General features: G+C 40.0%; 1 protein-coding gene across 7 annotated transcripts in view; it reads left to right on the forward strand.

The window, feature by feature from the left end:
* The window catches only part of LOC149153510 (protein TRIGALACTOSYLDIACYLGLYCEROL 3, chloroplastic-like), a 114,615-nt gene that overhangs the window by 27,723 nt on the left and 71,103 nt on the right, over positions 1–15,789 (forward strand). For 6 of the 7 annotated variants that reach the window (XR_016262230.1, XR_016262228.1, XR_016262226.1 and 3 more), the window contains exons 3-6: positions 12,513–12,608; positions 12,740–12,817; positions 13,277–13,338; positions 13,468–13,543. Coding sequence is in view for 2 of the 7 variants with exons in the window: in XM_089438052.1 (XP_089294178.1) it covers positions 12,513–12,608; positions 12,740–12,817; positions 13,277–13,338; positions 13,468–13,543 (312 nt within the window). In the remaining 5 variants the exon portion in view is untranslated. The remainder of the gene's footprint in view (positions 1–12,512; positions 12,609–12,739; positions 12,818–13,276; positions 13,339–13,467; positions 13,544–15,789) is intronic. The other variant, XM_089438053.1, reaches the window with a different exon arrangement.

The raw sequence follows: 15,789 nt of genomic DNA on the forward strand, positions 1-15,789 counted from the left end.
AGTTGAAGGTCCAGCGGAAGACGAAGGTCAAAGCATTCTGTTGACTGGGTTAATCATTAAAAGTTCGGACTTATAATGAATCCGTAGAAGCACAGCCCGCGATTTGTTAAAGAGACTGCATAAGACAGGGTTGTTTTATAATTGTGCGCACAACCTGAAGCCGCGACAATCATTCTTCTGAAGCAGTTACTCCTGAAGCGTACTCCTGAAACAGTTACCATGACAGTTAGAACAGAGGATTGAAACAGAAAGTTGGTGTGTGCAGAGCTTAGTACAATTCATTGAAGGTACATTGAAGTCGTGAAGAGACTATTGAAGACCATGATGTGTTAGTCATCATGATGTGACTTGAAGATTTTGCTTGGGTGTAATGAAGAGCAATGGTGACACCTTCTATGAGACAAGGTTGTCATTGATTTTATAGCATGGAGACTACAGTGAAACTGTAGATTGACACAATTCAGTGAAGAAGATTTTGGGAGCAGAGAATTACTATCAAACATATCTAGACAAAATATAGCAGTGGGTTGGAGCCCAGAGGGTTGGTGCCTCGATCAAACAAGGTAGATGCCTTTGAAAGATAGGGTTGAAGCCCCTTGGGCTTGGTGCTCCTAAGTCCAAGGTTGGTGCCTTGACAAGATAGGGTCGGAGCCCTTGGGGTTGGTGCCTCAGAATTGGAAGGATTGGTGTCCTTGGAGTTGGTGCTCCTAAATCCAAGGTTGGTGCCTTGACAAGACAGGGTTGGTGCCCTAGAGGTTGGAGCCTCACAAAAAATCCAAGTTGGTGCTTGGCAACAGGTTGGAGCCTCAGGGTTTGAAGATCGGTGTCTTCATCTAGGGTTGGAGCCCTATATACATTGTACTTGATTCATTGTAAATATTATATTAATAAAAGCATTTATTCCTATTGTTCATTTTGTGTTCTAAATATAAGTGATCTAACTGGTAAAAGTAACAATTCAAAAGGAACACTGATTCACTCCCCCTAGTATTTCCAACAACAAACCCTAAATTTTATCAACAAAACTAAATCATATTGGAAACAATATCGTTATATCCTAGAATATCAATCTTCTACTAAAGTTTTGGTACAAATCCTATAATTCACAAACCATGAGCATCAATAATTAGGTTAGCATACTCACATATACATATCTAGGAATTCATAGTCATGCACTAGCATATAACAACAATATGTACTAGGTAAACTTAAGACACAAACAACAATACATCTAAACAATTTCATTTAGACTAGAGTTTCGATCAGACTAATATACACCTAGGGTTTCATTCCTAGAATCTTACTTACAAGGGCTTTGTTCACAAACCCCAATTCACCAAACCCTAAAGATCTAGGGTTTCAATAAATATCATAGACATTAACAACAAACTCTAAAAGGCTAGATTTTTTTATCATAACAATACCAAAACATAAAAAAATAGGAATTCTAGATGTCATCAACAACTCTAAGTAGACTAGGGTTTCAATATTAGCATCGACATACCCTTAGGTTAGGGTTTTACAGTGAACCTTTTTAGGGTTCCACAAGAATAATAATATAATGAGGGTAGATTCAATCTAATGATTAATCACCCTAACAAGAATATTTGTGATTCAAAACCCTAGACATAACGATGTCAGTAATGTAAAGCAAATTTAAAATAGAATGAACATACCTTTTATGAAGAGAACTTTATAACAAAGTTTATAGTCTAAGGCATACCTTTGAGTTGTTCCTTAACAAACCTTGTAGGACATCAAATCTTGACAGGCTTCAATAGAACTTCTTTCATGCTTCAAGTCTATCCTTTGAAGTCTCCTCCATAACCCTTCTTTCATGCTTCAAGTCTATCCTTTGAAGTCTCCTCCATAACCCTTGAGCAAACAACAAGCTTTCCTAACCAAGAAAAATATAAAGAGAAAGGTTATTAGCATACAATACAAACATACTTTGATATGAGAGAGAAACCAAGCACAAAAGAAGAGACAAGGAATAAAATACTTATCTTTTGGTAAATGATGGAGGCTCCCTCTTAATCCAATTTTTGAGGTATACCTACAACTTATAGAAATAATTTAAATGTATTAACACAACATCTTAGACCTACAAATTTTAGAAATCAAAACATAAAGGAAATTTAGAATTTAGAATAGAAGCACAAGGGAGGATATGTGAAAGGGAGGACTTAGTAGTTGTTAAATTATGGTATGTTCTATGCTTAGAGCAATTTACTTCTTTTCTTCTTATTAGCCACTGTTTAGCAATCACATAAATATAAAGTAAAGTGCAGATAGAACATTAAAAGATCGACAGAAAACAAGCCAAGACAAGAGACACAAGATGTGGCGGCTAGCCAGGGACAAACCCCAATGCGGGGAAACCCTTTGATCAAATCTTCTTTTATCTTCAATAGTTCAACAAAGAAAAATAGTACAATTCAGAACTCTGTAATTTTATAACAGCAGCAGAGAACCCTAAATCAGTAAAGTCAAACTTGGTCAAAACAGCCCCGGATTGACTTCTAGTCAACTTGAAGAACTCGGTCTTCAACAACTATCTTCAACAGCCTAAAACAATCCACACACCTCAGTCAAATAGCAGTCAACACTTGGTCAAAGTTTGGTCAAACCTGCAGTAGCTTCTTGATAGTTAGCACTGGTCAAAGGTGTGGTCAAACTTGGTCAAAGGTGCTGAACAGAACTGCGGCTAGCCTAGGAGAGGCTGCCCAACCCAATCCGCAGTCAACAAGGCCTCCATGCTGGTCAACGCTATCCAATTTGCCCACCTGCAGCTAGGTAAACCTAAGTCAACGCTGCCCTAACCAGAAATCTGCGTCTTCCTTCTTCAGCCCCACATGTGAGAGAGAGAGGCTCATCTAATGCGTAGGAGAGAGAGAAGATGAGTGATGATATGAGTTGCAAATGGCTCAACCTCTCTTCTATTTATATGAAACGCTGGGCATGTGTGCCACACACTTAGCTGCTGGCTGACCTTGACAATTTGTCAAGTAATTAGAAATAAATTCATATTTCCATAAATACTCGTTGGAATCGTATGATCTTTAGATCAATCCTACACTCTCGACGAGAGGAATCTAGGAAAAATATCAGCTGCCATAAATAAGGTGACCCACATGGAGTTTGGCCCTAGTTGCCAATTTTAACACTCCCTCTCAACTAGGGAGAACTCCATCTGCAATCTGTCTGACCGTCGCTACTATCCCAGCCATCAAATGCACTGCCTTGCATAGCTTGGCCTTGCTCTACTCTGCTCGAACTATGAAGAAGAAGAAATGATCGAGGATGTATCATACCATCCTCCACTGACCCGAAGTCAGTCTCAGAGTGTGTCATACCACTCTCACTGATCCCAGATTAGTATCATTGATCCCAGATCAATGGAGGTCATCCTAGCATAGGGAGTACGGTAGATACAACGATGCGTCCATCGATAGTACTACTATGGTCCCTAACCCCATTTCCCTGCTCATTGATTAGATGAGAGGTACTTCCCATGAGTCCCAGACTGCATGGGTAGGATGCCTCGACAAGAGAACTAATCATCCTGTCCACAGGAGAACGAATCATCCTGTCCAACAGTCGCCATGGAGAACTAATCATCCTGGCCCACAGGAGAACTAATCATCCTGTTCCATAGTCGCCACGGAGAACTAATCATCCTGGCCCACAGGAGAACTAATCATCATGTTCCACAGTCGCCACGGAGAACTAATCATCTTGTTCCACAGTCGCCATGGGGTGTCACAGGGGAAGGTTGAACCTTTCACCCTGTACATAGTGCACCACCAGGGGATGGTGAGTCGCCCTGTGGTCACATGTCGCTCCAAGAAGTACCTCGCGCCCCCCTGGAGCTCCCAAAGCTCAATACATCATACTCGACCCTCATAAGAGGGTCTTTGAACGACACCAAGTTGTTCTCAGAAAGTCAAGAATTTGACCTTTCCCAAGGGCTTCATCAAAATGTCGGCGACTTATTCATCTGTACCGATATGTTGGAGCCTTATTGCTCCCCGCTGCACCATATCCCGAATATAGTGGTACCTGATATTGATATGCTTGGAATGATCACGAAATACGAGGTTCTCTGAAACGAATCCCGCTCTGGTTGTCACACAGTATCACGGTGGTATCCAATGTAAATCCAAACAACGCACTGAAAAGCTTTCGCAACTAGACTGCCTCGCAAGAGGCCATACTAGCAGTAATGTACTCTGCCTCGGCGGTGCTCAAAGCCACCGACTTCTGCTCCTGCTCATCCAGGATATCGAGGCAGATCCCAAAGAGAAATAGCACTCGGAAGTGCTCTCTCGGTCCACCACACTGCTTGCCCAATCAGCATCGGTATATCCAAGTAGTCTCACATCTCCGGCAGTGTATCTCAACCCATGAGTGATTGTGCCACGGAGATATCTCAACAAATTCTTGGCACCAATCCAATGTGTGTGGTGAGGCTCAACCATATGTTGACTCAATGTGTTGATTGCAAAGCATATATTCGGACTGGTGTTCACCAAGAACATCAATGCTTCGACGAGTTGACGATACTCGGTAGCATTTCGTAAAACAGGTCCGGCAACACTACCGCTTAACTTCTTGAAGTCAAGCTCCATCGGGGTAGTTACGGGCTTGCAGTCCACCATACCGAATCTCTCCAATATCTTCACCACATATTTTCCTTGAGATAGGAAAATCTCCCCTGGCTTCTGCCAGACTTCTAGTCCTAGGAAATAGTGCATCAGTCCAAGGTCCTTCATCTCAAACTCAGAAGCCAACTCCCTCTTACATTTGTGAATGAGAGGGTTTGCCCCTGTTAGAAAGAGGTTGTCAACATACAACACCAGTGTGAGAGGATTTTCATCTTCAACCTTAAAGTAAAGGTTAGGGTCGACTTCACTCCTAGTGAATCCTAGCTTCATCAAGTAGCTATCGATCGTCTCATACCACGCTCAGGGTGCTTGCTTCAACTCATAGAGGGCCTTCTTCAACCTGCACACATGAGATTCTTGATCGTGAATCTAAAATCCTTTGGGTTGCTCCACATAGACCTCCTCTTTGATCGAACCATGCAAGAACGTAGTCTTGACATCCATCTGATGTAGGTTCCATCCTTGCGAAGTGACAAGGGCTATGATCGAGCGGATGGTGGTATGTCGAGCAACAGGTGCAAATATCTCGTCATAGTCTATACCTTCCTTCTGAGAGAAGCCACGAGCGACAAAACGAGCCTTATACTTTTCCACACTTCCATCAACTGCATGCTTTATCTTGTAAAGCCATTTCAAAGTGAAAACTGCTTTGTCTTGGGGTCTGGGGACCACATCCCAGACATCATTTTTCATGATCCACTCATATTCCTCGGTCATAACATCCTTCCATACTTGATGCTTGACAGCTTCTGTGAATGACGAAGGCTCATTTTGGATGATCATGCTCATGATGGTCAAGTATCCCTGATACCTGGTTGGCTTCTTACTTTCCCGAAAGGTTCCCTTGGGTGCAATGTGTCCTTCAACATCATCAAGTGCCCACTAAGCCATGAAGACCTCTTCCTAGAAGAGGAAGGCTCTTGCGGAGGGGGATCAATAGGATCCATAGGTTCTTCCATATCAGGCATTGTCTCATCTTCCTTTTCCTTCGGTTCCCTGGTGTCAGCTTCTTTAGATCCCCTTGGAGTAGGAAGATTGTCAACTTTGCTAAGAGCCATATCTTCGTCAAAGGTGACATCATGGCTAATCTCGACTTCCCTTTGACCAGCCACATAGATTCTATAGCCCTTAGTGTTTTCGCTATAGTCCACGAAGATTCCTTTCTTTCCAGATGCACCCAATTTATTCCTTTTCTCCTTCGGCACATGAAAATATACAGGACTTCCAAAAACTCTAAAATGAGATACATCAGGTTTCTTACCAGTGAACATCTCTTCGGGAGTCTTGGAACCCAATGCTTGATGAGGGCATCAGTTTTGTACATATACGGCGGTATTTGCAGCGTCAGCCCATAGAAACTTCGGAAGTCTTTGATCATGGAGCATAGCACGGACAACTTCCACAATCGTACGATTCTTCCTTTCCGCCACACCATTCTGCTCAGGAGTATATGGTGTAGTAGTCTCCCTCTAAATGCCAACCTCTTTGCAGTCCCATTATCAGTCCTTAAGATCTTGATCTTCTTTTCGGTTTGATTCTCTATCAAGGCTTTGAAGTGCCGAAACCAGGAGAACACTTCATCCTTCTTTTTCAAGAAGTATATCCAAGTCTTGCGAGAATAATCATCTGTAAAAGTGAGGTAATATAAAGATCCTCCCAAGGAGTTCACAGGCATCATACCGGATATGTCTGAGTGAACCAACTGCAATATATTGGAGGTCTTGCTTTGGCTTGAGGGGAATGGTCCCCTCTTGAGCTTTCCTTCAGCACATCCTGGACATACACCTTCTTGCTTTAATCTGAACTCGGGCATCTCGGTCACCATGTTTCTCACATCGGGTAGAGCTTTATAATGAAGGCGAGCAAACCTTCGATGCCATAGTTCGGACTGAAGAGATGTATCACAAGATATGACACCCAGCGGACTTCCTCCGACCTGATATAATGAATCAACTCGAAACCCAAGAGTGAAAGCATCTTTAAAGTTCTTTTTCCATACACGTACCTTGCCATCACTGAAGGCCACCTTGTAGCCTTTGTCTTCCATTGCTGAAATGGACACCAGGTTCTTTTTGAGATCAGGTACATATAATACATCTTGTAAATGGATTGTATTTCCCTGATTCAATTGAAGAGTGACATTCCCTACGCCTTTCATGGGATATTTTGAATTGTCCCCAAGAACAATTTCCAGGTTGGTCTCCTTCTCTATCAGATTAGAGAGAGCTTCTTTGTAACTAGTGAAGTGCCTTGAGGCACCACTATCAATAAGCCAATTTCCCAGCGAGTTTGGGGGAGCAGTAGTAGAGAGGGTCGCTGGTAGATAATATTCATCTTGCTTATTGTTAACAACATTAGATTCATACTTGGAGTTTCTTGCCTTCTTGAAGGGTTGTCCTCTTCCTTGATTTCCGACATTTCTTTTACCTCTGCCATTGGACCTGCCATTCCTTTGATTGCCTTGAGAGTGATTTTGATCATCGTCATGGTGTGAGTCCCTTTTATCAGGGCACTCCCTCGCATAGTGGCCCATTTTGTTGCAATTGTAACATCGACCTTTTCTTCCACCTTTTGGTCCAGCCTTTCCTTTGGATTTAGCCCCAGAATTGTTTCTTCTTTTAGCATGAGAAGAAAAGGCAGAGGGATGGCCTTTAAGTGCGGGCATTTCTTGCTCTTCCATCCTTGTTTCTTCTTGAATGCATCTTGCCATCAATTCCTCAAATCCAGGAATTACATTATTGTTGAGAAGAGTAGTCCTGAATATATACCATTCAGGTGGCAGTCCTCCAAGAGTTGTGAGTGTCATTTCCCTGTCAGGAACTACTTCCCCAATAGATAGGAGATCGTTCTTGATCTTGGTGATCCTTAAGAAATAAGCTTGCATACTCTCATCTTTTCCCTTCTTAATTTCCTTCAGCTTATTTCTAAGGAACAAAACTTGATTTGCATCATTAAATTTAAATAAACTCACCAGTCTTTCTTAGATTTCCTTGGAGGTGGTCAACTCGGAAACATAGGCCACTAGGCGCCTGTTGATAGAGTCCCGAATGATCTTCCTTGCTTTGACTTCTCCCTTTGTCCACTTGTTCCTAGCAGCAACAGATGCATTTGATGGAGGCTCAACAATTCTGCCTCTCACATGGTCCAACACTTCCTGCTCTTCTAATGTTAGATCGAGAGACATCTTCCATCTGTTAGTCAGACTTTCACAGAGTTTGTCTTCAGCAGGGAAGTGTGCTGAGAACCCCGTGACTTCTTTAAGATTGCTTCAACAGCCTTCGGTGATTGCTCTTGCTCTTGCTCTTGCTTGGGCTTTGTCTTCACTTCAGCGCCGATATCATGTTAAATTATGCTATATTCTATGCTTAGAGCAGTTTACTTCTTTCTTCTTATTAGCCATTGTTTAGCAATCACATAAACATAAAGTAAAGTGCAGATAGAACATTAAAAGATCGACAAAAAACAAGCTAAGACAAGAGACACAAGATGTGGTGGCTAGCCAGGGACAAACCCCAATGCGGGGAAACCCTTTGATCAAATCTTCTTTTATCTTCAATAGTTCAGCAGAGAGAAATAGTACAATTCAGAATTCTGTAATTTTATAACAACAGCAGAGAACCCTAAATCAACAAAGTCAAACTTGGTCAAAACAACCCTGGATTGACTTCTAGTCAACTTGAAGAACTCGGTCTTCAACAACTATCTTTAGCAGCCCAAAACAGTCCACAAACCTCAGTCAAACAGCAGTCAACACTTGGTCAAAGTCTGGTCAAACCTGCAACAGCTCCTTGACAGTCAACGCTGGTCAAACTTGGTCAAAGGTGCTGAACAGAACTGCGGCTAGCCTAGGAGAGGCTGCCCAACCCAATCCGCAGTCAAGAAGGCCTCCACGCTGGTCAACGCTATCCAATCTGCCCACCTGCAGCTAGGTCAACCCAAGTCAACGTTGCCCTAACCAGAAATCTGCGTCTTCCTTCTTCAGCCACACGTGTGAGAGAGAGAGAGGCTCATCTAATGCGTAGGAGAGAGAGAAGATGAGTGATGAGATGAGTTGCAAATGACTCAACCTCTCTTCTATTTATATGAAATGCTGGGCATGTGTGCCACACACTTAGCTGCTGGCCGACCTTGACAATTTGTCAAGTAATTAGAAATAAATTCATATCTCCATAAATACTTGTTGGAATCGGATGATCTTTAGATCAATCCTACACCTCTCGACGAGAGGAATCTAGGAAAAATATCAGCTGCCATAAATAAGGTGACCCACATGGAGTTTGGCCCTAGTTGCCAATTTTAATAGTAGTATAAGTCCTTGACTTCCGATTCTTCTTCAGTCTTGTTTTTCTTAGATGGAGCTTCATTAGTGACATTTGCTTGATCCCTATTTCTCTTCTTATTTCTTGGATTCTTAGGACAATGACTCTTGTAATGTCCCATCTTGTGGCAATTGTAACATTCAACCTTGGATAGGTCCATTTTCTTCTTTGGTCCTTTGAACTTCTTGAAGGTTCCCTTCTTCTTGTGATGAGTAGAATAAGCATTCAAGGTGTTTTCTTCTTCATTCTCCTTTTTGTTGTTTACCATCGATATTTTGGCTTCTTCTTGACTACATGCATTCCACATTTGTTCAAATGTTGGAGTATCCTTCCAACTATTAAGTCCTGATGCAAAAGCACTCCAAGATTTAGGTAGTCCTAGAAGGGCAGTAATTATGAGCTCCTTTTCTAGGACAACTTCATCTATTGCTTGGAGTTCATCCCTGATTCTAGATATCCTTATAAAGTATGATGAAACAATATCATCATTTGTCATCTTAACAGTTCTTAGTTCATTCTTGAGGCTTGCTATTTGACCAATGTTCTTGATTGTGAATAACTTGGAGAGAGCCTCATACATTTCTTGAGCAAAATTTATGTTGGATATGTATGGAATTAAGTTATCCTTAACTCCATCCACTATTAGATTCATAGCCACGATTTCAAGTTCTCTAAACTTCACTTTCTCTGCATTACTTGATTCATCAGTAGGCTTCTTGACTTTTCCTTGAACAAGATCTAAAACTTTGTTCTTTTCGAGAATGAGATCTATTCTCTTTTTCCAGGCCTTGTAGTTGGAGCCCCTTCTAATTTGTTTTCTCCCTTCATTGAGTTTGTCATTTTCCTCAATAGATCCTTTAATCTGCCTTTTTCTTCCTTCTTCACCTTAGCTCTGATACCATGTTAGAAAATAAAAAAGGCAGAAAGATTTTCTTTAGTTGATAATTACTTGTGATATCTTTGAATTCTTTGTATCTTTCTTATGTTCTTCTTTTATCTTAGTTCATCAAGCAATTATCAAAAACAAAATATGAAGATCAGGGACACCAGATGTAGGCGGACAGCTAGGGCTAAAACCCCTATATAGGGGAAAACCCAGTCAAGAACTCTTCCTTCAGTAATTCAAATTGAGATGGACCAAGACCCTAGACCAATAGACCTTCCTCCACCAAGTCAACCTTCTAAGATGATATAGTAGTTTCTTCTTATCCAACAACTTCAATCTAGTAATTTGACTTCCTAGTTGCAGAATTTCGATCCCCTGTAGTAGATTTTCAGCCTCCTAGTGATTGTAGAATTTCGGCCCCTTCCAACTGTTGCACAACTTCACATATGTGGGAAAGAGAGAGAAAATTTCGACCTTTTATGCTTGAGAGAGACCTTCTTCTTTGCTATCCTTCTTCTCCTTCTTTCTTGAAATTCACACTTTTTCTAAGCCCAGAAACTACAGATTGAACTTGTTGTGAGTGAGTGACAAATGAGGTCGAGTTGCTGCCTTTATATAGTGATTTTGCTACCCAGTTTTAGGCCGACTTGTCCAGTTTTGAGGCCGACTTGGTGGAGGAGGCCTAGAAGACTAATTTTAATATAAAATAAATTTCTTTCTTGACAAATAATTCCCAAGAAGGGTTCTTTACATTATGACATGGACAAAGACACTTGACACAAACCCTAGAAACCTACAATGGAGGCTTTGACCTAAAAATAATTGACCCAAGCATGAAACCCATGCTTTAATAAGTCAATTTTAATAATAATAAAATTTCATTTTCTTTCTTTTGACAAATACATTATATTGTGACTTAAATACATTTATGAAGACCAAACCTAGTTACATTCTTCAACAGGTTGCCATCTTTAACCTTTGTCTTCCTTGGTATAAATCTTGAGAGGCATTCTCGAGGCAGCCTTGGAGACCTTGATGCATGATTGAAGCCCTCATGGAGTAACCTTGGAGAAGTTGGTTTGGGTATCATGAAGAGTTGTGAAGACACATTTTGTGGTTGATAAAGTTGTCATTGATGAGCTAAGTGAGGGCATTGTTGAAGGCAAACTTGAAGATACTGCCAGGGCTTGTTGTAGAAGACATTGGAAGCCTTGAAGAACCGTTGAATCCATATTGAAGATTTGAAGCAGTGGGTTGGAGCCCTAGAGGATTGGAGTCCTCAAGAAGACCAAGTTGGAGCCTAAACTAGCTGAGAGGGTTGGAGCCCTAGAGGATTGGAGTCCTCAAGAAGACCAAGTTGGAGCCTAAACTAGCTGAGAGGGTTGGAGCCCTAGAGGATTGGAGTCCTCAAGAAGACCAAGTTGGTGCTTGGCAAAATATAGGTTGGAGCCTGGTGGATTGAAGATTGGTGTCTTCATCTAGGGTTGGAGCCCTAAACATTATTGTACTTGATTCGTTGTAAAGAGGATTGGAGTCCTTGTCAATCTTACCAATAAAATTTATTATCTTGTTATTGTTCATTTTGTGTTTTATCTAAATGATCTTAATTGGTTAAATAACAATTCTAAAAAGAAATACTGATTCATCCCCCTTGTCAGTATTTCCAACAGGGTCATAGCAATAGTCATAAGATACAACGATAACCTGTTGAAGTCTCAGTTTCAGGGCTTCTAATGGGAGAAATATGATTTAAATATATTCAAAGCTATCTGTGTGTTCTAATCATTTTAGCGTTTTGAATAATTTTTGAAACTTTGAATTGAATGGAGGAATCAAAGGTAGCATATTAATGCAAATGAATTTGGACATATTTTAGGCTATAATGCCATGGTTTCTAAATCTGAAAATATTTGAAAAGAATGGAGCTCTTCATTTTCAACATTCCTTACAATTGAGCAACATTTATGTTGGATAGATATTAACTCTTCACCTGCTTTGCAAAAGTCACATCCACTCTAACTGTTTGGGACATCTGGATAACTCTTGATGTTTTCCAGATGATCAAGAACAAGTATTGCCACAGCATCCCATTACTTAGGTTAAAGGATGGTGAGACAAGGATTGAGTTGTCTGAATGCAAATATAGTTGACATTCTGATAAGCTGGAGAGCAGCGTTTTGCTTACTATGAGGATAATGACAAGTCACAAAAGGTCCAAGGCTTTTGATGGTGTGAAAAGCACCTGGTAACATCATACAAAGGGTGTTGCAAAATTAATGTTCTAGATTCTGGAGTACTAGAGAAAGGCAACTTCCAAAACATGTATGATTGAAGGCATTATTTCCAAATACAGAATATGTAGGCCATTAAGCCAATCACAAAAATAATGAGACAAAAAGCTGAAATAGGCCTTTGTACCTAAAAACAGGCTAGTGCTGTCATGGTGATCCATGATAATGTTTAGAGATGATATTTTATGATGTTTTGGTTAGTAATCTGTCAACTTTGCTATATAAGAGGCTCCAAATTTTTTTATACTCTACAATTTTTTTTCTATTTGTAGCTGGTATATTTTCTATGGGGACGAGTAACGGTGCTGTTTATTGTTATTCACCCTAAGGTTATTGTCGATTTGGGCAGATTAGACACGGAGAAGCTGTTGGAATAATTGGACCTTCTGGCACTGGAAAGTCCACAATTCTTAAAATAATGGCAGGCCTTCTGGCTCCAGACAAGGTTAATTGTGAGATTCTGCTTGAAAAATTTAGATCTTATTACCATTGAATATGTTTCCTCATAATTGCCTAAACTTGCTAAGTTTTCCTTAAAGTTCTAAATCAAAAAGCACATTTTGTTGTGATAAACAGGGTGAACTATATATATGTGGGAAAAAACGACATGGCCTAATCAGTGATGAGGAAATATCAGGTTTACGAATTGGTCTGGTTCGTTCCTCTCTTCTTATCCAGTGGCAATTATATGCCAGCACTAGAATGCAAAAGTTTGATGATAGCATCATTGTCAAAATACTAAAGAGTAAAAACATAAGTTGGATTGTATTAATTAAATACTATAAAATGAATGGAGAATGTTATTTTAGACTACGTTTGCCAAATACAAAATAACTCAATTTCACTACTTAGAATTGAAGTAAAACTTTACTCTTCCTGCTTGCTCCCCCTGCTGGTGTTTAGCTTTCAACCATCTTATTCTTTCATTTTGGTTTTCTATTTTTTTGGTGAGGTGCATTTTCCATAGAAATAGGACAAAGGAAAAAACATTAAATAGTCTTTCAGCAAGGAAAATATGAAGCACAGAAGAGAACCAACGATATCTAATTTGTATAAGTGTGATTGGTGACCTTTGCTTTAATAATTTTGTTTTGCAAATTTATATTTACGCAGGTCTTTCAAAGTGCAGCACTCTTCGATTCACTTACGGTCCGGGAGAATGTTGGCTTTATGTTGTGAGGACATACTACTGTGAAAACTTATATAAGCGTTTGATTCCTCACTACATTAGAATTGTTTATTTAAAATAGTATTCATTGGCTTTGGAGTTCATATACTTATTATGTATGTCTGTGACTTGGCAGATATGAGCATTCTAACCTACCCAAGGATAGAATAGCTGAGCTTGTTACCGAAAGTCTAGAAGCTGTGGGCTTGAAGGTATGTTACCAGATCATGTATATTTGTAAACCAATCACCTTGTCTGTAGTTGTATCTTAGTGTTACCTGCTTTTTCACTTTCCCTTGTACATTTGTTTTGGATAAATTCACTAACATGCATGTACTTTTTAATAAAACTAAACAGCTTGTGGACTGGCCATGCTTCACATTTATTTGCAAAGAACTAAGTCTTATATTACAAAATTACAAAATATTACATCACGAACTGCACAAAACTTTGCTTTCCCTTCTAAACCAGGCTAGGAGGACCAACATATCTGACTGCACACTAAGTCTGTATCCCTAAATATGCTTTCTAAGCATATACTGTTTAGCAGCTATTTGAAAAGCAAGTTTGTTGAAAAACCTATGAAAAATCTGGCTTCACTGAGAATGCTTGCTACCCTCAAATATACGCCTACACTGGATAGCCAAAAGAAAAGAAAAGAGTGTTCAATCAAAGCATTGAGCAAAAAGGCCAAAAATTTTCACACACTGGGTGGAGTCACCAAATAAAACTGCTCTCCAATGCAGAGGCAAAACAACCAAGCAGAAAAATGAGAGATACTTTACAGAGAGGTCTAACAAAGCCACATTCCCAAAAGATATATTTCAAGTCCTTTTTCTGCATTGTATATAGACCTGCCAATGAATCCTCTTCTGGTTAGTCTTGTGTTTGCATGGCAGAGCATGCAAGAGGATAACCCAACTTGTAAATTGAGGTTTAAAAGCACAAGGGGAAGTCCAAATGGCAACAACTATTTAATCACCTTCCTAGTTCTCCAGTTTCCATTTAATGTAATCAGCAACAGACACCCTCTATTTGATCTGTCCATACAGAGGATGGGTATCATATTTATCAATAGGTATGCCATATGACTGGTCACTGCAAACTTTCCTTACAGCTGGGTTTGGAATAATTAAGTGCCATTTTGAATCTATCTTGTGGGTAAAATTGTAAATAAGTCATATTATTTCCACAATGATGCTTTAATATTTCTTGTGGAGTAAATATTATACCCATAATAGTGCTTTTATATTTCTCGTGAGTAAACCTTTCCTACCAAGATCCATCTAGCAGAGTTAGTTTCCTTTCTTGGGATCCCAAAGATTCACCCAAGTAAATATGCTTTTTCTGGAAAGAATATTCCATTACACTTGAAATGTGAGCCAATTGAACTGGCTGTTGTCTTCAGACACTAGATGCTACTGAATCCCAGGTCTCTGTTATGCCTAAATCCCTGATAATTCCGAGGGAGGGTTTTGGAGACCACTTGCTAAGCGTTCTGTATCATCTTCAACATATGAGACCTGTCTATGGTGAAGTGAGAAGCATTTTATACATTGTCAATGCAATGAACATAATACAGAATTGAGCATGATAAACTTGAATATACACAAGGTACACCAACTATTGTTGTGGATCACAACCTCCCAAAAGTATTATTATGATGAGTTACACAATAACTTCTTAAGTTCTTAGTGATCAGGAAAGAACTCCAAATAAACCAAATACATCCAAGTACAATAACCATAACTCAGTGCGTGAAATAATGACTTTGTTTGTAACGTTCCCTACTAATTAATTGCCCAAGGGAGGACAAAGTAGCCTATCCAATCCTGTAGGCTATAGTCATTGATAAAGGGGGAAACCCATTATCGAATGCTTTTGGGGCAACATTGGGTAAATAGGGGTAATTGGGGCAAAACTTGTGAAGGAAGCCGGAATTGGGGCTAAGTGGAGGGACATTTGTAACGCATCACATTAAAATAAGGGCAAGACACCCCAAAATGAATATATAAATTAGAGAGGAGAAATCATTTTCTCATCATTGATTGGTTGGATATTTTTTTGTTTTGTGAGCTGAGGCTTTGAGGGTTTTAAGACTCCTTTTTCCTTGATTGGTTTCGGTGGTGATAATCCCACTCTAGCCAATCCTCTTTTTTTTCTCTCGTCTGTTTGGCATAATTTTTCCAAGACATATCCATTTGGTTTTTGGCAAGAAAGGGGAGATTTTTCTGTGGGAGAATTGGCTTAGAAGTGGCGCGTTGTGGCATCTTTCCTCTATTCTGAATTCTCTGAAGCTTCATCAAGGACAGCGATGCAGCCCAAGGCTTCTGTGGAGCATAAATTAACACCAGACCTCTATCTGGGCTAGCGGAACCCTGCAAGGGCCGAGCTGAGGTCATTTCAGGCACCAGAACCCTCATCCACTCATCAACCATCCATTTTGTGGCACCGAGGG

The sequence above is a fragment of the Pinus tabuliformis genome, chromosome 9, assembly GCF_031772625.1.
Source record: "Pinus tabuliformis cultivar Carrire ecotype Pingquan chromosome 9, CPIR1, whole genome shotgun sequence".
NCBI lineage: Eukaryota > Viridiplantae > Streptophyta > Pinopsida > Pinales > Pinaceae > Pinus > Pinus tabuliformis.